This window comes from Bubalus kerabau, chromosome 14, assembly GCF_029407905.1.
Source record: "Bubalus kerabau isolate K-KA32 ecotype Philippines breed swamp buffalo chromosome 14, PCC_UOA_SB_1v2, whole genome shotgun sequence".
NCBI lineage: Eukaryota > Metazoa > Chordata > Mammalia > Artiodactyla > Bovidae > Bubalus > Bubalus kerabau.
The window spans coordinates 58,693,349-58,719,183 of NC_073637.1; the positions used below are offsets into that span (position 1 = coordinate 58,693,349).

The 25,835-nt window shown below is 39.2% G+C and overlaps 1 protein-coding gene across 16 annotated transcripts in view; it reads left to right on the top strand.

The window, feature by feature from the left end:
• Positions 1-25,835, top strand: part of RSPO2 (R-spondin 2) — a 181,737-nt gene that overhangs the window by 70,166 nt on the left and 85,736 nt on the right. For 14 of the 16 annotated variants that reach the window (XR_008702334.1, XM_055546427.1, XM_055546426.1 and 11 more), the window contains one exon: positions 23,554-23,742. The exons of the other annotated variants lie outside the window; for them this stretch is intronic. Coding sequence is in view for 13 of the 14 variants with exons in the window: in XM_055546427.1 (XP_055402402.1) it covers positions 23,554-23,742 (189 nt within the window). In the remaining variant the exon portion in view is untranslated. The remainder of the gene's footprint in view (positions 1-23,553; positions 23,743-25,835) is intronic. 16 annotated transcript variants of the gene reach the window in all.

The following is a 25,835-nucleotide window of genomic DNA, read 5'->3' on the forward strand; positions in this document are numbered from 1 at the left end:
GTGAAGAATGCTGTTGGTAGCTTGATAGGGATTGCATTGAATCTATAGATTGCTTTGGGTAGTATACTCATTTTCACTACATTGATTCTTCCAATCCATGAACATGGTATATTTCTCCATCTGTTAGTGTCCTCTTTGATTTCTTTCACCAGTGTTTTATAGTTTTCTATATATAGGTCTTTAGATTCTTTAGGTAGATATATTCCTAAGTATTTTATTCTTTCCGTTGCAATGGTGAATGGAATTGTTTCCTTAATTTCTCTTTCTGTTTTCTCATTATTAGTGTATAGGAATGCAAGGGATTTCTGTGTGTTGATTTTATATCCTGCAACTTTACTATAGTCATTGATTAGTTCTAGTAATTTTCTGGTGGAGTCTTTAGGGTTTTCTATGTAGAGGATCATGTCATCTGCAAACAGTGAGAGCTTTACTTCTTCTTTTCCAATTTGGATTCCTTTTATTTCTTTTTCTGCTCTGATTGCTGTGGCCAAAACTTCCAAAACTATGTTGAATAGTAATGGTGAAAGTGGGCACCCTTGTCTTGTTCCTGACTTTAGAGGAAATGCTTTCAATTTTTCACCATTGAGGATAATGTTTGCTGTGGGTTTGTCATATATAGCTTTGATTATGTTGAGGTAGGTTCCTTCTATTCCTGCTTTCTGGAGAGTTTTGATCATAAATGGATGTTGAATTTTGTCAAAGGCTTTCTCTGCATCTATTGAGATAATCATATGGTTTTTGTTTTTCAATTTGTTAATGTGGTGTATTACATTGATTGATTTGCGGATATTGAAGAATCCTTGCATCCCTGGGATAAAGCCCACTTGGTCATGGTGTATGATCTTTTTAATGTGTTGTTGGATTCTGATTGCTAGAATTTTGTTAAGGATTTTTGCATCTATGTTCATCAGTGATATTGGCCTGTAGTTTTCTTTTTTTGTGGGATCTTTGTCAGGTTTTGGTATTAGGGTGATGGTGGCCTCATAGAATGAGTTTGGAAGTTTACCATCCTCTGCAATTTTCTGGAAGAGTTTGAGCAGGATAGGTGTTAGCTCTTCTCTAAATTTTTGGTAGAATTCAGCTGTGAAGCCGTCTGGACCTGGGCTTTTGTTTGCTGGAAGATTTTTGATTACAGTTTCAATTTCCGTGCTTGTGATGGGTCTGTTAAGATTTTCTATTTCTTCCTGATCGAGTTTTGGAAAGTTGTACTTTTCTAAGAATTTGTCCATTTCTTCCACGTTGTCCATTTTATTGGCGTATAATTGTTGATAGTAGTCTCTTATGATCCTTTGTATTTCTGTGTTGTCTGTTGTGATCTCTCCATTTTCATTTCTAATTTTATTGATTTGATTTTTCTCCCTTTGTTTCTTGATGAGTCTGGCTAATGGTTTGTCAATTTTATTTATCCTTTCATAGAACCAGCTTTTGGTTTTGTTGATTTTTGCTATGGTCTCTTTTGTTTCTTTTGCATTTATTTCTGCTCTAATTTTTAAGATTTCTTTCCTTCTACTAACCCTGGGGTTCTTCATTTCTTCCTTTTCTAGTTGCTTTAGGTGTAGAGTTAGGTTATTTATTTGACTTTTTTCTTGTTTCTTGAGGTGTGCCTGTATTGCTATGAACTTTCCCCTTAGGACTGCTTTTACCGTGTCCCACAGGTTTTGGGTTGTTGTGTTTTCATTTTCATTCGTTTCTATGCAAATTTTGATTTCTTTTTTGATTTCTTCTGTGATTTGTTGGTTATTCAGCAGCGTGTTGTTCAGCCTCCATATGTTGGATTTTTTAATAGTTTTTCTCCTGTAATTGAGATCTAATCTTACTGCATTGTGGTCAGAAAAGATGCTTGGAATGATTTCTATTTTTTTGAATTTACCAAGGCTAGCTTTATGGCCCAGGATGTGATCTATCCTGGAGAAGGTTCCATGTGCACTTGAGAAGAAGGTGAAATTCATTGTTTTGGGATGAAATGTCCTATAGATATCAATTAGGTCTAACTGGTCTATTGTATCGTTTAAAGTTTGTGTTTCCTTGTTAATTTTCTGTTTAGTTGATCTATCCATAGGTGTGAGTGGGGTATTAAAGTCTCCCACTATTATTGTGTTATTGTTAATTTCTTCTTTCATACTTGTTAGCATTTGTCTTACATACTGCGGTGCTCCTGTGTTGGGTGCATATATATTTATAATTGTTATATCTTCTTCTTGGATTGATCCTTTGATCATTATGTAGTGACCATCTTTGTCTCTTTTCACAGTCTTTGTTTTAAAGTCTATTTTATCTGATATGAGTATTGCTACTCCTGCTTTCTTTTGGTCCCTATTTGCATGGAAAATCTTTTTCCAGCCCTTCACTTTCAGTCTGTATGTGTCCCCTGTTTTGAGGTGGGTCTCTTGTAGACAACATATGCAGGGGTCTTGTTTTTGTATCCATTCAGCCAGTCTGTCTTTTGGTTGGGGCATTCAACCCATTTACGTTTAAGGTAATTACTGATAAGTATGACCCCGTTGCCATTTACTTTATTGTTTTGGGTTCGAATTTATACACCATTTTTGTGTTTCCTGTCTAGAGAATATCCTTTAGTATTTGTTGGAGAGCTGGTTTGGTGGTGCAGAATTCTCTCAGCTTTTGCTTGTCTGAAAAGCTTTTGATTTCTCCTTCATACTTGAATGAGATCCTTGCTGGGTACAATAATCTGGGCTGTAGATTATTTTCTTTCATCATTTTAAGTATGTCTTGCCATTCCCTCCTGGCTTGAAGAGTTTCTATTGAAAGATCAGCTGTTATCCTTATGGGAATTCCCTTGTGTGTTATTTGTTGTTTTTCCCTTGCTGCTTTTAATATTTGTTCTTTGTGTTTGATCTTTGTTAATTTGATTACTATGTGTCTTGGGGTGTTTCGCCTTGGGTTTATCCTGTTTGGGACTCTCTGGGTTTCTTGGACTTGGGTGATTATTTCCTTCCCCATTTTAGGGAAGTTTTCAACTATTATCTCCTCAAGTATTTTCTCATGGTCTTTCTTTTTGTCTTCTTCTTCTGGGACCCCTATGATTCGAATGTTGTAGCGTTTAATATTGTCCTGGAGGTCTCTGAGATTGTCCTCATTTCTTTTAATTCGTTTTTCTTTTGTCCTCTCTGATTCATTTATTTCTACCATTCTATCTTCTAATTCACTAATCCTATCTTCTGCCTCTGTTATTCTACTATTTGTTGCCTCCAGAGTGTTTTTAATTTCACTTATTGCATTATTCATTATATATTGACTCTTTTTTATTTCTTCTAAGTCCTTGTTAAACCTTTCTTGCATCTTCTCAATCCTTGCCTCCAGGCTATTTATCTGTGATTCCATTTTAATTTCAAGATTTTGGATCAATTTCACTATCATTATTCGGAATTCTTTATCAGGTAGATTCCCTATCTCTTCCTCTTTGGTTTGGTTTGGTGGGCATTTATCCTGTTCCTTTATCTGCTGGCTATTCCTCTGTCTCTTCATCTTGTTTAAATTGCTGAGTTTGGGGTGTCCTTTCTGTATTCTGGCAGTTTGTGGAGTTCTCTTTATTGTGGCGTTTCCTCGCTGTGTGTGGGTTTGTACAGGTGGCTTGTCAAGGTTTCCTGGTTAGGGAAGCTTGTGTCGATGTTCTGGTGGATGGGGCTGTATTTCTTCTCTCTGGAGTGTAATGAAATGTCCAGTAATGAGTTATGAGATGTCTATGGTTTTGGGGTGACTTTGGGCAGCCTGTATCTTGAAGCTCAGGGCTGTGTTCCTTTGTTGCTGGAGAATTTGCTTGTTATGTTTTTCCCTGGAACTTGTTGGCCCTTGTGTGGTGCTTGGTTTCAGTGTCGGTATGGAGGCGTTTGATGAGCTCCTGTCAATTAATGTTCCTTGGAGTCAGGAGTTCCCTGGAGTCAGGGATTGGACTTAAGCCTCCTACTTCCAGTTATCGGTCTTAATTTTACAGTAGTTTCAAAACTTCTCCTTCTATACAGCACCACTGATAAAACATCTACGTTAAAGATGAAAAGTTTCTCTACTGTGAGGGTCACTCAGAGAGGTTCACAGCGTTACATGGAGAAGAGAAGAGGGAGGAGGGAGTTAGAGGTGACCCAAATGAGATGAGGTGGAATCAATAGTGGAGAGAGTGGGCTAGCCAGTAGTCACTTCCTTATGTGCACTCCACAACTGGACCACTCAGAGATGTTCACGGAGTTATACAGGGAAGAGAAGAAGGAGGCAGGAGACAGAGGTGGCCAGAAGGATAAAAGGGGGAAATGAAAAGGCGGGAGACAGATCCAGCCAGTAATCAGTTCCTTAAGTGTTCTCCACCGTCTGGAACACACAGAAATTCACAGAGTTGGGTAGAGTAGAGAGGGGTTAGGGAGGAGACACAGGCGACCTGGTGGAGAAAAAGGAGAGTCCAAAGGGAGAGAGAGCAGTCAAGCCAGTAATCTCGTACACTAGTGAAAAATGGGTCCTGAAGATTGGGTTCTTAAAGGTACAAAATTGGTAAGAAATACATAAAAACAAAAATTAGAAATTAGAGTAGAGTTTGGAATTTCCAAAATGCGATGTTAATGAAAAGGAGAAGGAAAAGAAAGAGAGAAAAAACGAACAAAGAAAAACAAACAAGGTCGTGAAAGTAATAAAGAAACTACAGGTACAAAATTGATAACTAATACCAAACAGCAAAAATTAAAAATCCAGAGTAGAGTTTGGAATTTCAAAAATACAACGTTAAAAAAAAAAAAAAAAAAGAAGAAGAAGAAAAATAAAGAGAGAAAACAAACAAACCAACAAAAACAATGTCGCAAAAATTATAAAGAAAATACAGGTACAAAATTGATATCAAATACCAAAAAGCATAAATTAAAAATCTTGAGTAGAGTTTGGAATTGCAGATATACGATGTTATATAAAAGAAGAAGAGAAAGAAACAGAGGAAAAAAAAAAAAGTCACAGCAATTATGAAAAAAACTATAGGTACAAAATTGATAACATATATCAAAAGGCTAAAATTAAAAATCTAGAGTAGAGTTTGGAATTTCAAAAATGCAATGTTAAAGAAAAGAAGAAAAAGAAAAAAGAAAAAAAAAAAAAAAAAAAAACCACGGTCAAAAAATTATAAAATATATATATGAAGTTTGCTGAAGAAGAAAAAAAAAAAATAGGGTCTTTTTTTTTTTTTTTGCAAAGTAATAGTTATAAAAGTGAAAATTAAAGGACAATAGAGGACTTAAAAAAAATTTTTTTTTAATTAAAAAAAAAAAAGAAAGATTGATCGTAAAAATAGTAAAAATATATCTAGGTCTTTCTCTGGTTTTGTTGTGAGTATTGTGGGTTCAGTTCATTTTTGGCAGTTCCTTAGTCCGACTTATATTTCTCAAGATCTATAGGCCCCTTCCTATGTAATCCGTAGTAACCACAGGGTTTTAATCTATGGCCTGTAGCTTCCAAGGAGTTTCCCTCTGTTAGAGCTTCTTCTGTTTGCTGGTCTCTTCAGTGTCTGGTTCCCGCCCTGACACAAAGGGGACGGTGGAGGACCCTATTTTTTTTTTTTTTTTTTTTTTTAATTTAGGCTCACTTGTTCAGCCGCGCTGTGGGGAGGGAGGGAGGGATGCTGCAAACATATAACACTGGCGTGCGCTCGAAGTGCCTCGGCCACACTGGGTCTGCCCCCGCTCACGGCGCGTGTAGCCTCCCTGCCCACACTGCTTGGGCTCTAGGTTGTTCCGCCGGGAACAATCAGAGGCCGGCCCTGGACTGAGCTCCCAGGTCCAAGCCGCTCAAGTTCAGGCACTCGGGTAGTCCTCAGAGGCGCAGACTCGGTTGGGCCTGCGTTTTGTGTTCTTCCCAGGTCGAGCAGCTCAGGCGATGAGGTGCTTGGCGGGCACCAATGCTGCGACTTATCGCCTCCCCGCCACTCGGTTATCTGGGTGTAAAACCGGCGCACCTTCTCAGGCAGATGTTGACCGTCCAGACCCCCAAGAAGTTTTAGTTAGCAAAGAAGCCTGCTTACAGTTTTATAGATAGTGTCTCTCTGGGGCTGCGATTGCCCCCTTCCGGCTCTGGTTGCCTGTCACCGGAGGGGGAGGTCTGCAGCCGGCTATCTCTGTTCAGTCCTTTGTTCTGTGCGCGGGCCTGGCGGTGTCTTAGGTTAGGGCTGGCTTTTCGCGTGGTAGATATCCCACAGTCTGGTTTGCTAGCCCAAATTATTTCGCTCAGATAGCGCTCAGGACATTCGGCCCGATTCTTACTCTAAGGGACACAGCCCGCGCCGCACTTCCCTGCCCAGCCCCCGCTTGCTAATGGCGTGTGCAGGCGTCTGCGCTGCTTCTCCGCTGGGGGAGTTCCCGTAGGGCTCACAATCCGCGATTTTTAATTGTTTATTTTTTTTTTCCCCCTCCCTTTTATGTTGCCCTCTGTGCTTCCAAAGCTCGGCACAGATTCGGCAGTGAGAGGGTTTCCTGGTGTTTGGAAACTTCTCTCTTTTTAAGACTCCCTTCCCGGGACGGAACTCCGTCCCTCCCTCTTTTGTCTCTTTTTTTGTCTTTTATATTTTTTCCTACCTCCTTTCGAAGAGTTGGGCTGCTTTTCTGGGTGCCTGATGTCCTCTGCCGGCATTCGGAAGTTGTTTTGTGGAATTTACTCGATGTTTAAATGCTCTTTTGATGAATTTGTGGGGGAGAAAGTGTTCTCCCGTCCTACTCCTCCGCCATCTTGGCTCCTCCCCCCTCCACTTCTTTTTGAAATATGTTGCTCTCAGAGTACTATGAGTAACAATGAAAAGAATAAAGAGGAAGAAACGTGTCTCTGCAATATCAAGTTGAGCATCCCTGAAAATGAAATGGAGACTTAGTGATTACAAAGTGATTAGAAGAAGTATCTGTTGACAAAAATTCTTGACAAATATGACTCCCCATTTCACCACATCAGGAAGCACATAAGGCAACTTGTTCTGTTTTTGGTGGTGATACTCAGTTTGATCCCTTGGTTAATGTGGATTTGACCAAATCTCCTCACTATAAAGGCAACTTCCCCCTTTGGAATTAGTAAGTAATCTCCTGGGTGATATTTTTCCCAATAAACTTTTACCTAATGGTATTAGTTGATGATGGTCCCTGCCTGAATTAAATGATTGTATCAATGATGGAAAAATGGCATGTCTAATTGTATAGCCTGCCAGGCTCCTCTGTCCATGGAATTTTCCAGGCAAGAATACTGGAGTGGGTTGCCTCCCGGGGATAGTCCAGGCCCAGAGATTGAACCTACATTTCCTGTGTCTCCTGCATTGCAGGCAGATTCTTTACCCTCTGAGCCATCGAGGAGGAAGCCCAAATTATATGACCATAGTCATTCAAATGCAGATTAAAGGATATTCCATAAGAAAACTGGCTTTGATTCTAAAAATCTGAATGTCAAGAAAGACAAAAAATAGTGGGGAAGGTGTTCCAAATTAAAAGGACTAAAGAAACAACCAAATGCAGCCCACAGTTCTTAATTAGTTTCTGGATAGATGGAAAAACAGAACATTGGGGATGGCTGACAAAGGATGGATATAGACAGCATATTAATAATAATGTTTTGTCCATGCTAAATTTCTGAGGTCTGACAATGATATTGTGAATATGTAAGACAATGTTCTTATTCTCCGAAGGTACATGCAGGATAATTGCATGTGAGGTATTGTGGTGTCTGCAACTTACTAGTAAAATAATTTACCAAATATGAGTGTATTATTTCTGTATCTTTCTATCTGTGGATCTCTGTGTATATAGAAAGAGACAATGATGCATAGGTAGGGAGAGAAAGCAAGGGATATTATGATGTTTTTAAATAATTAGGTTAATTTTGAAATAACTTGTTCTTAGTGACTTATAAATACCAAGATAGGTGTTTATATTAATTATTTTAAGCTGTAAGTGCTTACAATGCTAGTGTCCTAAAGCATCTTCTAGAATCTGGAGTTCTTGAAATTCAGTTTTCCCAACTTATTGAAAATGAGACATTTATTCATGTCCCGTCTTTAAAGCCCTCCATTTCTTTTCAGGAATCAATTTCTTAATATTAAAAAAAGATTTACTAGGATCTTCTTGCCTATCCCATATTCACTATTTTTTATTAATCTGTGATATTTTCTCTCTTCATGTCTTTATTTTTAATAAATATAAAATGCAAGCAGAAAATAAGTTTTCTCTTTCATCTATTGTTACATTATATCTTAAAAGTTGAGCTTAACAATGTCATCTTGTTAATTTTGATCTTAAAAAATGTTTCCCATAAACCTTAGGAAACTTTAGCCTTCTTCACATTTCTTTGTGATTTTTCTGTTTTTCTCATGAATATATCCTTTTGTACATGTTGCTTAAATGTTTAAATTCATCAGAGGACTTCCTATGAAACCTTATTGAATTCTATAGAATATCATATCGTTCATTTTTTTCCTCATTGAGATTATGTAAGTAGAGTTTTATTTTGAAAATATCCTCTTAATTCCTTTTCTAACTTAGAAATGTTGGCTGCAAAGCCAATCCTGTATCCTTCCAAACTTAAAAAAGAAATACATTCTTAAAGTCTTGGATTTCACTTCTACTGTTGCAGTTTCTATATATTCTATACTTATAAATCCCTGAACTGTGAACTTCCAGATGTTCAAGCTGGTTTTAGAAAAGGCAGAGGAACCAGAGATCAAATTGCCAACATCCGCTGGATCGTGGAAAAAGAAGAGAGTTCCAGGAAAACATCTATTTCTGCTTTATTGACTATGCCAAAGCCTTTGACTGTGTGGATCACAATAAACTGTGGGAAATTCTTCAAGAGATGGGAATACTAGATCACCTGACCTGCCTCTTGAGAAACCTATATGCAGGTCAGGAAGCAACAGTTGGAACTGGACATGGAACAACAGACTGGTTCCAAATAGGAAAAGGAGTACGTCAAGGCTGTATATTGTCACCCTGCTTATTTAACTTATAGGCAGAGTACATCATGAGAAACGCTGGGCTGGAGGAAGCACAAGCTGGAATCAAGATTGCCGGGAGAAATATCAATCACCTCAGATATGCAGATGACACCACCCTTATGGCAGAAAGTGAAGAGGAACTAAAGAGCCTCTTGATGAAAGTGAAAGAGGAGAGTGAGAAAGTTGGCTTAAAGCTCAACATTCAGAAAACGAAGATCATGGCATCTGGTCCCATCACTTCATGGCAAATAGATGGGGAAACAGTGTCAGATTTAATTTTTTTGGGCTACAAAATCACTGCAGATGGTGATTGCAGCCATGAAATTAAAAGACGCTTACTCCTTGGAAGGAAAGTTATGACCAACCTAGATAGCATATTAAAAAGCAGAGACATTACTTTGCCAACAAAGGTCCGTCTAGTCAAGGCTATAGTTTTTCCAGTGTCATGTATGGATATGAGAGTTGGACTGTGAAGGAAGCTGAGCACTGAAGAATTGATGCTTTTGACCTGTGGTGTTGGAGAAGACTCTTGAGAGTCCCTTGGACTGCAAGGCTATCCAACCAGTCCATTTTGAAGGAGATCAGTCCTGGGTGTTCATTGGAGGGACTGATGCTAAAGCTGAAACTCCAATACTTTGGCCACCTGATGTGAAGAGTTGACTCATTGGAAAAGGCCCTGATGCTGGGAGGGATTGGGGGCAGGAGGAGAAGAGGATGACAGAGGATGAGATGGCTGGATGGCATCACCAACTCAATGGACATGAGTTTGGGTGAACTCTGGGAGTTGGTGATGGACAGGGAGGCCTGGCGTGCTGCAGTTCATGGGGTTGCAAAGAGTTGGACACAACTGAGCGACTAACTGAACTGAACATTATAATTCTCAGCAGATGCTTCCTTGTATTCCAGTTAAGTATTGAGTGTCTCCTTTTGCTGTTTCTGCTGTTGTCTGAAAGGTAGATTGTCAATAAGATAGGCCAAGGTTTATCTGACATACAAGGACAAAGAGTTCAGCCTCCTCCAACCGTGTACAGATACCTGCACTTGTCCTGTTTCTCTCCTTTGGATATTCTCCTCCAGCTCACAAACTCCTGGTCTCTCTTCAAGACCCAGGTCTTCTTACCACCTGTATCTTAGCTCTCTAGGATGAATCTCTTTCTTCTCTACCCCTAAGCACTTGGCAGTGTGCACAGAAAATACAACTTAAAATCCACAGCACCTTAGTGAATGAACAACAACACCTTTAAAGGCTCTCAGTGAACAAATCTAGGATAAGTTGAGCACAAACATAACATATGATAGTACAATGAACAAAATCTGTGATTCCCTATGGATATAAACAAACAAGCAGACCAACAAATGAGGGAGAAGGGAAAGCTCATTCCAACGCCAGAATGCCCCCTGATAAATGGAGACGAATGATGGAGTTAGAGAATCACCTTTGAGAGTAATCCAAAGAATAGTTGATTCAGGCAGGAATCATTGGGCTACACAGGTGGATCGGTGGCAAAGAATCCACCTGCAATGCATGAGACACAAGTTCAGTCCCTGGGTCAAGAAGATCCCCTGGAGGAGGAAATGGCAAACCACTCCAGTATTTTTTGCCTGGAGAATCCCATGGACAGAGGGGCCTGGTGGGCTACAGTGCATGGGGTTGCAAAGAGCTGGACACAACTTAGTGACTGCACAGGCATGCACATCAAGCTAGTTCAGTTCAGTCACTCAGTCATGTCCGACTCTTTGGCACCCCATAGACTGCAGCACACCAGGCCTCCCTGTCCATCACCAACACCCAGAGTCTACTCAAACTCGTTTCCATTGAGTCGGTCATGCCATCCAACCATCTCATCCTCTGTCGTCCCCTTCTCCTCCCACCTTCAGTCTTTCCCAGCATCAGGGTCTTTCCCATCATCAGAGCTGATGAGTCAGCTTTTCTCATCAGGTGGCCACATATTGGAGTTTCAGCTTCAACATCAGTCCTTCCAGTGAATATTCAGGACTTATTTCCTTTAGGATAGACTTATTGGATCTCCTTGCAGTCCAAGGGACTCTCAAGAGTCTTCTCCAACACCACAGTTCAAAAGCATCAATTCTTCGGCGCTCAGCCTTCTTCACAGTCCAACTCTCACATCCATACCTAACCACAGGAAAAACCATAACCTTGACTAGATGAAACTTTGTTGGCAAAGTAATGTGTCTGCTTTTGAATATGCTATCTAGGTTGGTCATAACATTCCTTCCAAGGAGTAAGCGTCTTTTAATTTCATGGCTCCTCATCAAGGAATACTAAAACCAGTGTGGAAGTTTGAAGAACAGGATGGGTACTTAGTCTCACTATATCTCCTAAAAAAATATGTCTTCTGGAGCATCAGTTCCCAAGCTTTTTGGCACCAGGGACCAGTTTCATGGAAGACAGTTTGTCCAGTGGGGGGAGGTGGGATGGTTCAGGCAGTAATGCCAGCAGTGTGGAGGGGGATGGTGCAGGTAACATGACTGATGTTTCAGGCAATGTGAGCGATAAAGTGAAAGTGAAAGCTGTTAGCCTGCTCAGCTGTGTCCTACTCTTTGTAACCCCATAGACTGTAGCCTGCCAGGCTCCTCTACATGGAATTCTCCAGACAAGAATACTGGAATGGGTTGTCATTTCCTTCTCCAGGGCAACTTCCTGATCCAACCCAGGGATGGAACCTGGTCTCTTTCCTGTATTACAGGCAGATCCTGTACCACCAGGGAGCTGCAGATGAAGCTTCGATCATTTCCTAACAGGTCTGGAGCCAGTATCAGCCCTGGGGTTGGGGCCCCTGTTATAGAGGATAAAATAGTGACCTTATAGAAACCTGGCAGGTACAACTTTAGCCAAGGGATCAAAATTAGTATCACCAGTATTGCAACCAGATTCATCAAGTGCTTCTTGATCAGCACAGAAAAGACCATACCATCAGTTCCTACATTATTCCCCAAATGTGAGATCAGTCACTCAAATAGATATCCTGTAAATAACTGACTTGTTCTCTTCCAAAACATCAAACTCACAAAAAGGGAACTGTTCCAGAATAAGGGAGACTGATAGGTATGACAGCCTATTGCAATGCATAATCTTGGATGGGATTCTAGTCTAGGAAGAAAGTAGATAAAAGGAACAGTATTGGGGTAACTGAATATGGACTGCAGTTAGAACATAGTATTGCATTATATCAATATGGAAGATATTATAAGACAATGTCTTGTTTTAGAAATATATACTGAACACTGAAATTTCAGTGTAGAGTGTAATTTCAGTGTAGAATGTAACATCTACAACCTGTACTCAAATGGTTCAGAAAACAGTATATGAATATATTTATATATACAGGCATAAATGTGGGACTCTATATACAAATCTATATTTGCAAATGGGCTTCCCAGTTGGCGCTAGTGGTAAAGAATCTGCCTGTTGATGCAGGAGATGCCAGAGACACAGGTTCGATCCCGGGGTCAGGAAGATATTCTGGAGAAGGAAAGGGCAGCCCACCCCAGTATTTTTGCCTGGAAAGTTCCATGGACAGAGGAGCCTGGTGGGCTACAGTCTATGGGGTCTCAAGGAGTTGGACACGACTGAGCGAGCTCATGTCTGTAACGTGCACACATCCAGTTTTGCCACTTTTTGAGAGTGACCAGCTAGTACTGACAGTTTTCCAGTGGGGCATGTGCAGTTTGCTTGGAGGAGGAAAGGAGAATTGTGGCTGGGAGCAGACGCAACCGGCTCTTGAACCCTGTCGGTCTGTCAGTCCATACCCTTCATTGCAGTGCATCTTGAAAGTCTAGTTTGACTCATTTGGATGGCGTACAGAGTCGTTCTAATTACATAGGTACACTTGCTGTGTTACATCAAAGGCTCCTTGTCCAGGGCGGGATTTGTCTTCAAAGACAGTGCAGAGAGTGGCCCATTTGCAGGAAATTGCATGGTTTGGGGGTGATGTGTTTTTGAACTTGTCAATTGGAGATTCCAGTTTTTAAAGTGCTGGCCTTTTGCTGTATGCCCAAACTGTTAAAAGACTTTCCATTTATAATTTTGAGGATTTCACTTTAACTTCTGCCAGAAGAAACCTGTAACTCAGTTTCCCCTATTATCCTTCTTGCTATATCAGCAGTTTGACTCTGAAGTGTTCTTGGGGATGACATCCTAATTTTGTTGATTTATGGGACTTAGTATAGTCCTAGTTACGTTAGGAAAGAATTAGCTTAGTACTCTTAGTGAGTAATCATCAAAAGGATGCTTGATTATTTCCCTGTAGCTAAAAACAGAGCATGGGGCAGTGAGCAAATTACAAGGGCACAGCCTAATTTGAAAGAAACTTCTCACAGTTTTAATCTTGGTACAATGCATTTTATCCCTAGGTGCTGTACATATATCTTTTAATGAGGAAATTAAAAGCCTGGCTTTTGAAATCAGAGGTCAGAGCTGGATTTAAATTTGTCACTAACAAAGTGTATGACTTTGGAAAGGTTTCTTAAACTCTCTAATCTGTTTATTCACTTCTGATAAACAGAAATTATGAGTAATAAGCACTGCTTTCAAAAATGATGAAAGCATATAGCCTGCAATTCGTCACGTAGTGTGTTCCTCTGGTTCATTTTCTTCTCCTCCCATATTGATTTTCCTCATTTTCATTTCTTCTTGTCCTGAATACACATAACTTCTTAGAACAAGAACGATTAAGTAGCTAGATTTCAAACTAAGGTATTGATTGCTATAAACTTAGCACTGACAAAGCGTGTTAAAATGAACTTTGATAAATGTTAAATGCAGGTGATTGATTAAAAATTACTGAGAACTAGGAAATGGCAGCCCACTCCAGTGTTCTTGCCTGGAGAATCCCAGGGACGGGGGAGCCTGGTGGGCTGCCGTCTATAGGGTCGCACAGAGTCGAACACGACTGATGTGACTTAGCAGCAGCAGCAAACCCTGTGTAGGTCTGAAGATTTAATAGTGAATCTTTCTAATTTTAATTAAGTCTGTGTGGTATTTCACCCACAGTGACCTAGACGGAGTGTAATAAAGCGTTCACTTGTTATTTTTGCATAATCGTGTATTCCTGAATAATTGTTAGGCAATAATGCTTGTCAGCCCTAAGGGTTTGCTAGTGTGGTTTTCATTAAGACAATTTAAATTTTTTTTTTATTATCTTCATTTGAAGAGACCTGTCTCTAGGACAGTGTAGCTAACAGTATTCATTCTCTATTTTAAAACACAGTGGTAGAATCCACATCTAAAACACATGGATCCTTTAATCTGGTTAGTTTTGATACTGGTGGTTCTTGAGGGCTGTGTTTATGACACCAAATAAGCTATCCAGTTGACTTTCCATTTATTGTCTTAAAATTAAAATACCGAAATAAGCAGGAGTCAGTCTAGGAAGCATGTGGTCCATGAGAGACAGTTGAGTAACTTGTACACAGTGAGAATTCCATCATACCCTGTTTCCCCTTTTAAAAAACCAATTTAATCTTTGGATAGAGGGGACGTTTTTTCCTATAGGCAGTTGGGTAGGTCAGGCACCATGGCACTTAGCTTATAGTACTTAGGAAGTATGCAGAACTTATTTTGAAATACTGTTAGTATAAGAAGTATTTAAGTACTTTATGGAATAGAAGTCCAGCTCTGTTTATGAGCAGTTTGTTTTTTTCTATTTAAATAATTGGATTATCTCCTTGTGTAAACTTGGACTCATGTGAAAGTGGTGGTTTCACAATCTTCATAAATGTATATATTTAGATCTGCTCATGTTTGAGTTACCATTAGCACCAACACTCTGTCAACATTTCCACAGGGTCTTTTAAGTATGTTGAGAAAGTCCCAGCCAACCCTTGACGTGAGTAATCTATATTACACAGCAGTTTCTAGGCACGGCTCAGAGGATCCCACACATTCTAACTTTAAACTTACATATCTTCTGGCATTAGAACAGTTTGATGGAGTGATTTTTTTTTTTATTCTGTCCCAGATTCAAGCTGGTGGCTTATTTTATACAATGTAAAATATATGTCTTCCTTTGTTTCAAAACATCATATAACTTTGGGCAAATGAGCAATCTCAAAGCATCTTATATTGTTCTCTGACTTCATCACCTAATGAATGTTAATGGCCATAGCTGTTGTAGAAACTGAAGAGCTTATGCCTTTGACCATGTTAATAGTTTAGTTTTGGGATGAGCATCTTAAGATCCTTAATTGTACATTTTCCCCCGTTACCTGTCAGAGTTAACATTTAGCCTCGGAATATGCATTAAGATTTTTGTGTCAGAGTTGGTGGTGGGAGTGAGGGGAAGAGGAATAATTCTTAAAGGGCTTGACTTCGACAGTGAGTGTTCATTCTGAGAAATACTTCACTCTTTGGGGAATTGTATATGCTTACTTGAGGGCTAGTGATTTTAATTTTTCGCTAGCATCTATACGTAGCTACTTTCATATTTGCTTGGGTCTTTTTACTTGATGTTGGGTGTTAATGACTGTTTTTGGGAAAATGTTTCTGGGTCTCATTTAATTCATTCAAATTCTTACTTTCTACTTGATGGTTAGTTGATGAGTGCATAGAACTGGCACATCAGAGTGCTCATTTCAACCTTCCTTGAGCTTCTAGAACACCATGGTGCCAAACTCTCAGGATCAGGACCTGATGGGTACTGATTAAAAACAAACAAAAACACTTAGGTACCTTGCATTGCAAAGTAACATGTGCATTCAGAAGCTCTTTTGGGAAATCTGTGGCTCACATCACCAGATGTGTAACCTGCATCTGCTTCAGCTGCTTACATTTAGGGTGAACTATGTTGAAAGGATACTGCTTTGTCTCAAAGTAAAATGTGTTGAACCAAAGTAATTTATCCTGATGATTGCAGTGACTGCTTTGGTGCAACCTTTCAATTTCCTCCAGTTTTGGCAGACTGCCTTGAATATTAATGATGATTTGTTAAATTAGAAGGGGAATGTGTTTATTGTTTTCTGAATAGGTCCATTGTGCCCTCAAACAAACCCATGTAAGATTCCATCCAGATTTATTTTGCAACCATATCTTAGCTCATCATCTTTGTTTTTGACCTGCCTTCTGAGTATTCTGGGCTTCCCTGGGACATCTCAGTTAATTCAGACTTGAAGCACTCATGACACATGCCTCATACACGCTTTCTGCTTCCTTGTAATGTGTTTTTTTAAAAAATATCCCATCTGGTTAACCACACAACAGCCATGGCTAATCTTGGTTGTAAATGTATTGCTGAGGTGCCAGTCTATGAGGATTATGACTCATGTGGTGCGAGCACTCGAGAGGAATTAGCAGCTTACAGTTGTGGTCCTTTTCCTCATTTTTTTGTGACGATATTAGCACTTCATGTGTTAAAATAAACCTGTAACTCTACTTAAATTCCTCCCTCCATATTTTAAAATCTTCTAGTAGATTTGAATTTTTTTTACAGTAAGATACATACTTTGGTAGGAGCAGAAACATCATCTAATTAAATTCCTTTAATCCTGATGTCATTAAGAATATTACCTGGTATCTCAGTTGGTAAAGAATCTGCCTGCAATGTAGGAGACCTTGATTCAATTCCTGGGTCAGGAAGATCCCCTGAAGAAGGGATAGGCTACCCGCTCCAGGATTCTTGGGCTTCTCTGGGTGGCTCAGATGGTAAAGAATCCGCCTGCAATGTGGGAGACCTGGGTTGGGAAGATCCTCTGGAGAAATGAATGGCTACCCACTCCAGTGTTCTGGCCCAGAGAATTCCATGGACAGAGGAGCCTGGCAGACTACAGTCCATGAGATCACAAAGAGTCAGACATGACTTTCTTTCAGAAGGTGAAAGTATAAAGTGAAAGTGAAGTTGCTCAGTCATGTTGGACTCTGCAACCCCATGAACTGTAGCCTACCAGCCTTCTCTGTCCATGGGATTTTTCAGGCAAGAATACTGGAATGGGTTGCCATTTCCTTCTCCAGAAGATCTTCCTGACCCAGGGATTGAACCCAGGTCTCCCGCATTATAGGCAGACACTTATTGTCTGAGCCACCAGGGAAGTCCTTAAGGAAGTCATCACTTTCAGAGATGATTTCAATATTTTGGGAGGCTTAGAAAATTTTAGAAGTATTGTTTTCCTAAGGAATACTTCTGAAGTTAGGGATATATCCAGTCTTTCATTCTTAAAAGACATGTTTTAGGTGGATAAACAATGATATTATTAATTATCAACTAATAACATTTTCAGACACCCAATGAACATGGGTTTCTCAAAGCTAATACTTCTTGGAGAAGCTAAAAGTTTCATAAGTCTTTTTCCTAAAAATATTGGTATCTATTGAAGCACTCATAACAAAAGATAAAAAATGATTCTGAGAAGGTGTGTTTCAATTCTACAGGTTATGAAACTTTTGAATTCTTGGCACAAGTTTGCCCTTCTCATTTTTTTTCCCTAGACTAAACTCATGTTATTTTAGCTCCTCTAAAACTTCAGTGGACATTTAGAAACTTACCTGTGTCAGAGCTTTATTAAAATTGTTCATTTTAACATCTGTTTTCTAAGGCATGATTATAATGGTGAATATCTAGCATGTTAAAATCTGTTGTCTTTGCATCAAAGATCAGATTACATATTTTATTTTTATCAATATTTAAAATTTAATGTAAAATAAAGTACTCTGAAAGATGGGTATTTCTCATTTTGGTCAAATTTTGCATGGCTTGATCATTCATAATCTTGATGGCTTAGTCAGGTTTGAGCTTGGTAGTATACATGATTACAGGATTTTTTATCCCAGTGATGCCAAGTTCTAGTGGAAGGATCTATGCCCAACTTGATTTGTATAGGATCTGACAGGCAAGTTCTCTATTATTGGTGCCAGAGATAGGGTTTTTGTTTCCAAATATGTATCTTGAATTTGGAATTGGGTGGAGATAAATATTAGCAATTTTGTGATAGGATGGATCAATGAAGTTAATAATAAATGTTCATTTTTTAAAAAAAGTTGTTGGACTTGTAACATTATTTAACTTGAAAATATAGAATGAGGCTGATGCTATGCTAACAGGATATTGTTCAGTCTCATTATTTTCAGAATTAGAAATCTATACTCTTTGTCAGGAATGGATGCCTTCAGCTAGTAAGAATTTAGATTTCTTCTTGTTTGGCAGGGCTTACAACAGAAACAGGGGAACACTTTTAAGAAGTATTAGGAGTATATTAGAAACAGATGGGCATTCAGCACCTACATAAAATGTTCTATGGGATAAAATGTGCATAACTGGGTTTGATTTAACAAAGGATCAAACTTAAAATATCAGGATTTGTAAAAAACCAAACTTACTTTACAATTTAAGAGTAATATAAATCACGTGACTAGAATTAAGAGTAAAGAGTTTTACTTAAGCTGTTTTTTTTCTCCTTGTGTACTTATTAGTGATATAAGGAATTGTTACCCAGTTTCTGCCTCGTGATTTTTTGTTTTCTATACCCATATGTTCCTTTTCCCGTCAAGGAGATATGTGTGGATTTGTGTTAATACCACTGTCTAACACCTTTTAGAGGATTTTTAATGTTTTATGTGATATATTTCATCTTTAGAATTTTGGGTGGGTCTAGATTTAGAAAAGTGTTTTGGTTGGAATGATGAGGCCCTGGATCTCAGCAGGCTTCAGGGTTGGAAAAGTTGAAGCTTACGGGGGAGAGCAAATAAACACGGTCTTCAAAGCTGGGAATTAAGATCTGTTTATTCACCTGCACACTTGAATTAAATCTCATAGAAATACGCTGAGCCATTTGACTTATTAAGATCCTGACAAAATAAATTACTCTAGTCATGTTTAAAGGTCTAGTTTTTGCTTGGCTTTAGATATATAGAGATTGGGGTGTGTGTGTGTTAGTCGCTCAGTCATGTCTGACTTTTTGCGACCCTGTGGACTATAGCCTGCCAGTCTCCTCTGTCCATGGAATTCTCCAGGCAAGATTACTGGAGTGGCTTGCCATGTCCTCCTCCAGGGGATCTTACCGACCCAGGGATTGAACCCAGGCCTCCTGCATTGCAGGCAGATGCTTTACCATCTGAGCTACTAGGGAAGCCCAGAGATTGGTATGCTGCTGCTGCTGCTGCTAAGTCGCTTCAGTCGCGTCCGACTCTGTGCGACCCCATAGACGGAAGCCCACCAGGCTCCCCCGTCCCTGGGATTCTCCAGGCAAGAACACTGGAGTGGGTTGCCATTTCCTACTCCGATGCATGAAAGTGAAAAGTGAAAGTGAAGTTGCTCAGTTGTGTCCGACTCTTTGCGACCCCATGGACTGCAGCCTACCAGGCTTCTCTGTCCATGGGATTCTCCAGGCAAAAGTACTGGAGTGGGGTGCCATTGCCTTCTCCAAGAGATTGGTATAGTCACCATATAATGGATGAAGAAGTTCTTGTTGAATTTAGCTTCTGATTTACAACATAGAGGAGACCAGGATAGTTGACACTGGACAGGGGTTAATTAAACTGAAAAATTTGTTTGAGGTTTGGGCCATGAAGCTTCAAACTGCAAAAATTACATGTGTTCTTATCCTTCAGCTTTGAGGAGCACTGCTGAAGGTTGGGGCAAGGGAAGAGACAGCACTCAAGGCTGGGTGTGGCTCACATCACTTTTGTTTTAAGAGGATTCCTCTTATGTAGGGTTATAAAGATATCTAAGATATGGACTCAGGTAAGTATTCCTTACTTCATTTTCATTGTCAGTTAAAGTTCAAGTAAATAAAGCAATGCATTTACTGATTTTAAGAAAACCTTTTTAAAAATGTGGAGTACACTTTGTTGACTCTGAAATCTTTGTGGTCAAGATGAAAGTTGACTTCTGATACATAAAAACAAAACAAAACAAAAAGCCTTTAATTTATAATGAGTCTCTTAGCTCTGTAATTCTCTTCTCTCCATCCTCCTTACTGTGGAGTGTGATTTATAGTGATAGCTCTGGGTTTAACTTTTGAACTTTAAGTATAGCTTCACTTAACTTTGTGATGACTGGGGTCCAGAGAACCTTCTCCTTAAACTATTTTGCTACATATGTAAATCTCCCAAGTTCTCTTTTTACTTATGAAGCTAAGTCTGGGATATGGATAACCTTGATATTACGTGTTCATATTTGTAGTTAAGTTGCAGAGCAAAAGGCAGCAGTGAACCACTGCAGAGCGCTCTGCGGTGTGCGGCTGCCTTTTGCTGAGCTCCAGCCAGCAGCTCCTGTCTTTGTCTTAGTCTCCTGGTTGTTCCTACTTAAAGGCTTTTTTTCCCCCCCCCACAAAAGAGTCATGAGAATCATAAATTACATCTCCAAATATCATGTCATAAGGGTCTTTCTGCTTAAGGTGGGTTATGTTCTTAGACAGCCCTGAAAATTAAATGAGTTGGGTTCTCCCCAGTCACCACTTCCTCTGCCAAAGCCATTTCATCCATCATAGAGCTGCTGAGTCTTTCTGATTCTGTTCCCTTCACTCATGTTCTACACCCCACCCACCCTACTCTGTCTTTATCTCCTCCTTGCATGGAAGTTAGTCTGTGTCCCAGTTTTTGAAACTTATATACTGATTCCTTACACCCTGCTCTGAACAATAATAACAAAATCTTATAATAAAACCTCTTCAGAGGCATCTGGGAGAATTGTAAATAGTCTAGGCTTATTTCCAGGGGCTTCACTGATGGCTCAGATGGTAAAGAATCCATTTGCAATATAGGAGATCTGGGTTTGATCCCTGGATTGGGAAGATTCCCTGGAGAAGGGAAAGGCTACCCACTCCAGTATTCTTGCCTGGAGAATTCCATGGATAGAAGAGCCTGGCGGGCTACAGTCTATGGGGTGTCAAAGAGTCAGACACGACTGAGCAACTAATACATTTTTATTTCCAGTCAGCTATGTGAAAACATTTTATAAATTGTAATTATTTCATGAGAGTAAGGCATAATAGAAATCTTATAATGAGAATAAAAGCAGAAAAACTGACCCTACAGTAGAATGGAGAGAGAAGTAGAGAAAGATAGGTGGGGCAGAGGGTAGGGTGGTTAGGGTGTCTAAGCTAGAGGTAGAAAGGGCCTCTAGATAAGATTAGTGGAAATCACAAGAGTAAGGGTTCAGATTACATCTTCAGAAGATATTATCATGGGAGCTACAAGAGGAAGAAAACTTTTAGTAATGGCCCAGACACAGGAGTTGGGAGGACCAGAGACTGAGAATGAGGTCTTGAATCGAGGCTCTAAAAACTGGTTGTGGTCTTCATAAAAACAGTGTTGGGCATAATTGAATGAATGGTGTTGGTGGGTAGAGGCTACAGATAAAACTGACATTTCCAAGAAACGAGTGATATTAGTCTGGTTCATTGGTAGGAGAGGATGCTCACGACCTGATGAAATTTGAGCAAGTTATCATACTTCATGTAAAGTCTGATCACAGTTATGAAAAATCCCAGTTACATATTTTAACTGTTGTATAAGTGTACATATATAAAGGGGTATCTGGAAAGTTTGTTATGATTTTATTAGGAACTCTATATGAGGAAGTGATTTTCCATTTGATTTGATTCCTTTTTGCTCCACAGTTGCAGGTTAAAGAAAATAAGTGGTAAATAAGAAATTAGTTGGGAAGCATAGATAGGCTTGCAAGCAAGAAAAAGTCCATAAAATAGATTCACTATGTAGATAAAAGCAGTTGAACAGTTGATAGGACGAAGTCCTAGAATAGGTGGGAAGAAGCAGACCTCAATGGCCAATGCAAAGGGTTATCTTGGCCTTGGTTTCTGATCCTGAGTACCTTAGCTCTTTTTTGGCTCCTTCTCTGAAATGTTAGGTTAAGACCTTGTTTTGGGGATCTCTCTGGAGGAGAGACTGTAAGAACAATCAGGGAACCCAGGAGAAGTGGGGAGAGAGTGTTTGTGGAACTGAAACCTAGGAAGAACTGCTCCGAGTAGAGGTACACATATTGGATACTGAAACATTTTAAGGAAAGGACGGGTGTGGTATACAGCATACTTCGGGGTATTGCTGCTAGTCTGAATACTGAATGTTTATTTCTTATGCAATAAAGATTATATGTAGGGCAAATAGGATTGTAGTCTCAAAGTGAAGTTTCAATAATTGATGAATTTTCTATTCCTTATTAAGATTTTCGTGGGCTAATTCAGTAAAATGAAGTCAGTGTGGCCTTATATATCTTGTATTTATGACCTTGCTTGGTGTAAGGATAACTAAAAGTTAACATGACTTTTTCATATTTTAGAAATTGTACTGGGATTTCAGGTTGTATCATTTTTTAATTTTATACCAGGACTAGAAACGGAATGTTTTCTTTTAATTATCCTTTTTGTCACTAACTGTAGTGAATTTCATGAGGTTTATATATCTCAGATGCTATTTTTTTTCTTACATGTTTCTTACCTTTTGTGGTACAGCTCTTTAAAACTATTTTCTAGCTAAGTCCCTCTCCCAGTCTACCATTCAACTTGTCCATAAAATTTTTTTCAGCTTTAGAGTTTTAATTTTTCTCATTTGCATATTTTATGATACTGTTTCTTCCTGCACGTGATTTCTAGTCATTCCATCCCTTCCAATGTGCTAAAGATACTCACTTTAAGGTTATTTTCATATTGTTCTTTCTTATTCTTTAGGTATGAAATCTCTTACTCAGACTGACTGTTCCTCACGGGGGTTTGCTTGCACATGTGATTTGTTCGTTTTGATGTTAAGGTGGTTTTCCTTAAGTCCCAGGTGTCAGGGTTGTAGAAAATTTCTGTAGGGTCATTTCATACTTTTGTTTTCTTTGTGGATATTCCTGGATCTAACCTCTTGACTTAGAAACCCCATACTACATTGATGATTTGAACTTGGATCCCACACTCAGATGTCTCGTAGATTTGGTGTAGTTATTTCTCATGGGTTATATTTTTCTCTCCTCCTGTATGCCCCCTAATCCAGGGTTGGAAATGTTTTCTCTGGCCAGTTGGAGCTGGGGCTTCTAATACTTGTTTCATGGAAAAACAGCCTTCATCACTCCACTCTCAGTTCAGTTCAGTCACTCAGTCGTGTCCGACTCTTTGCGACCCCATGAATCGCAGCACGCCAGGCCTCCCTGTCTATTACCAACTCCCAGAGTTCACTGAGACTCACGTCCATCGAGTCAGTGATGCCATCCAGCCATCTCATCCTCTGTCGTCCCCTTCTCCTCACAGAGACAAATGTTAACTCTTTACATGCACACTTCTTTACTTATTTATATTGAAGTATAGTTGACTCACAATACTGTTGGCTTCATGTTTACAGCAATGTGATTTGTCATGCATGCTTCCTTGCTTTGGACTCAGGACCCTGCCATGAGGTCTGCCTCTGTCTGCTTCAACATCTCCAGCCATTTAGTTTGAGCTTTCAGCCTCAAGTCTGCCTCTGGGTTTCTTCTTTGTTGCTAAGTTTAGTTGTGTTTTAACCTTTTTGTTTTTTCTAAATGGCAAAGGTTATTTTGTTTAGCATTTCTATATGATTAGAGCAAAAGGAAAAGAGATACTTGTCTTTTCAGCATGTTGCGCTGACCAGAAGTCTGACCATATGCATATTTAAGCATGTATTCTTTTTTCTTTTACAGCTAGTTATGTATCAAATCCCATTTGCAAGGGTTGCTTGTCTTGTTCAAAGGACAATGGGTGCAGCCGATGTCAACAGAAGTTATTCTTCTTTCTTCGAAGAGAAGGCATGCGCCAGTATGGAGAATGTCTGCATTCCTGCCCATCCGGGTACTATGGACATCGAGCCCCAGATATGAACAGATGTGCAAGTAAGCAGTTGACTTTTGTCCACCCTATTTTACGCTTATGCAACTTAAGGGGAGTTAAAAGTTGAAAATTTTGATTAAGTATGTTTTCAATGTACTACAGAAATAGTTTAAGCTTAAACTTAAAAAAAAATGAGTGGGGTGGGATAAGAACACTTTTACTTTATCTTTTGTATAGAAATGTATTGTCCATGGGGCTTCTCTGGTGGCTCCGTGGTAGAGAATCTACCTGGCAAAACAGGAGACATGAGTTAGATCCCTGGGTTGGGAAGATTCCCTGGAGAAGGAAATGGCAACCCACTCCAGTATTCTTGCCTGGAAAATTCCATGGACAGAGGAGCCTGGCGGGCTATACAGTTCATGGGGTCGCAAAAGAGTTGGACACAACTCAGCAACTAAACAACAGCGAATATTGTACCTACACTTTTAAGAGTACGTAAGTACTTTTTCATAACATGTATTTTGGACACAAACATGGTAGGCAGATTTTTGTAAGACATACTTGCTTAGCACTTATAAAAAAATAAAGAACTTTAAATACCTTTATACTGGGAATATCCTCTTGAGTTTTACCACAGTGTCTGAAGTTTCTTTTTCCTCTTATACTTAAGTTTGTAATACCTGAATTAGTCTAATCTTTAATACATTAATTTAAAGCACCATTACTGATAAAAGATGTAATGAAAATACTTAGTTTACTTCAAAGTATTCTAAGTTTAGCAACTACAAAAAGATCATTAGGGAATGTCATTCTATGGAAAGGAATGCAAGTACAATTTTTTAATCCAAAAATCATTTATCATTTTGGCATGATTCTCAACTTCTAGTGTAGAAATTGGAGTTAAAAAATGCAATAACAAAGGAACATCCCCTTTTTTAAAGAGCTCAAATTTTAGAGGATAGAATGGGTAAGGAGAAGGGGCACATGGAGTGAAATGACAGATGGGTAAGAAGTTTAATCATAATTCAATGTACTAAGCACTAGATCAGCAGGCAACCAGTGTGTTATGGGAGTGACTTAATTACCTCTAATACATTGTGCATGACTATTAAATCAGCTGAGGTCTTTAGTTAGAAAGAGTGTTGGAGTTTTATCATCCAGGGACAATGTTATTTTGGAAGGAGGCACAACTAATAGAGGAAGATTAAATAGAATCTGGGAGGAAGAAACAACACGTTTGAAAAAATAATGTGTTTGAGCAATGAGAAGTCTCATTTATGGTGCTGTTGGCATCTTGACAAGGCACAAGTCCTGCACTGCTGGTCACTGAGCATTCTTAGTCCTTGCTCCTTAAATGATCTTCATTCCCCCAAATCACCATGGCAATAAAAATTATCCCCAGACATTGCCCAACACCTCCTAGGGGAGCAGTACCATCCCTGGAGGAGAACCACTGAGTAGTACGTGCTTTGTGTGAGGTATGGTTGGAATTGAGGATGAAAAGGGAGGCTTGAGTGCAAATAATAAAGGTCTTGAGTGCCATGTTAAGAAGTTTGGATGTTATCTGAGGGTTTTGAGCAGGCTGTGAACTAGAGAAATTGCTTTATTTAATTCTTGCAGAAGTGCAGGAGATGAGTTGGAGAAGCCTACTGTAACAATTGCAGATGTGAAATCTTGTTCTGATGAGAAGTTTGTGTGCAGTGAATTTCAGAGATTTAGAATCAATGAGATAGTAACTAAATAATTTCACAGAGTGCAGAGAAAATCAAATTTGATCATAGGGTTTCTGGCTAAGGTGATTGGGTGAATAGTTTTGCTATTAGCACAGATAGAAATATATAGTCTTACAGGAAATTTGCATGTATTGATACTTCCATTTTATAGAATTATTTGGATTAAAAACTAGACAGACACAGCTCCCCCAAAGTATCAATACATTGATCAAATTTTTCAAATATGCACCTTATCCTTAAAGTGTATGATTTGAGGTAGCTAATAATGTGTATTCTCATAGTTTTTGAACCACCCATAGGAGAATGGGGCCAACTTGAACTGGATTCCTGTTTAGATTGCTTTAGACCATCTATGTGGTGGCGGTGGGGATTTGAGCACATGAATGGTCTGTGTGGGTGCTTATTCTAGACTAACAGTGTAC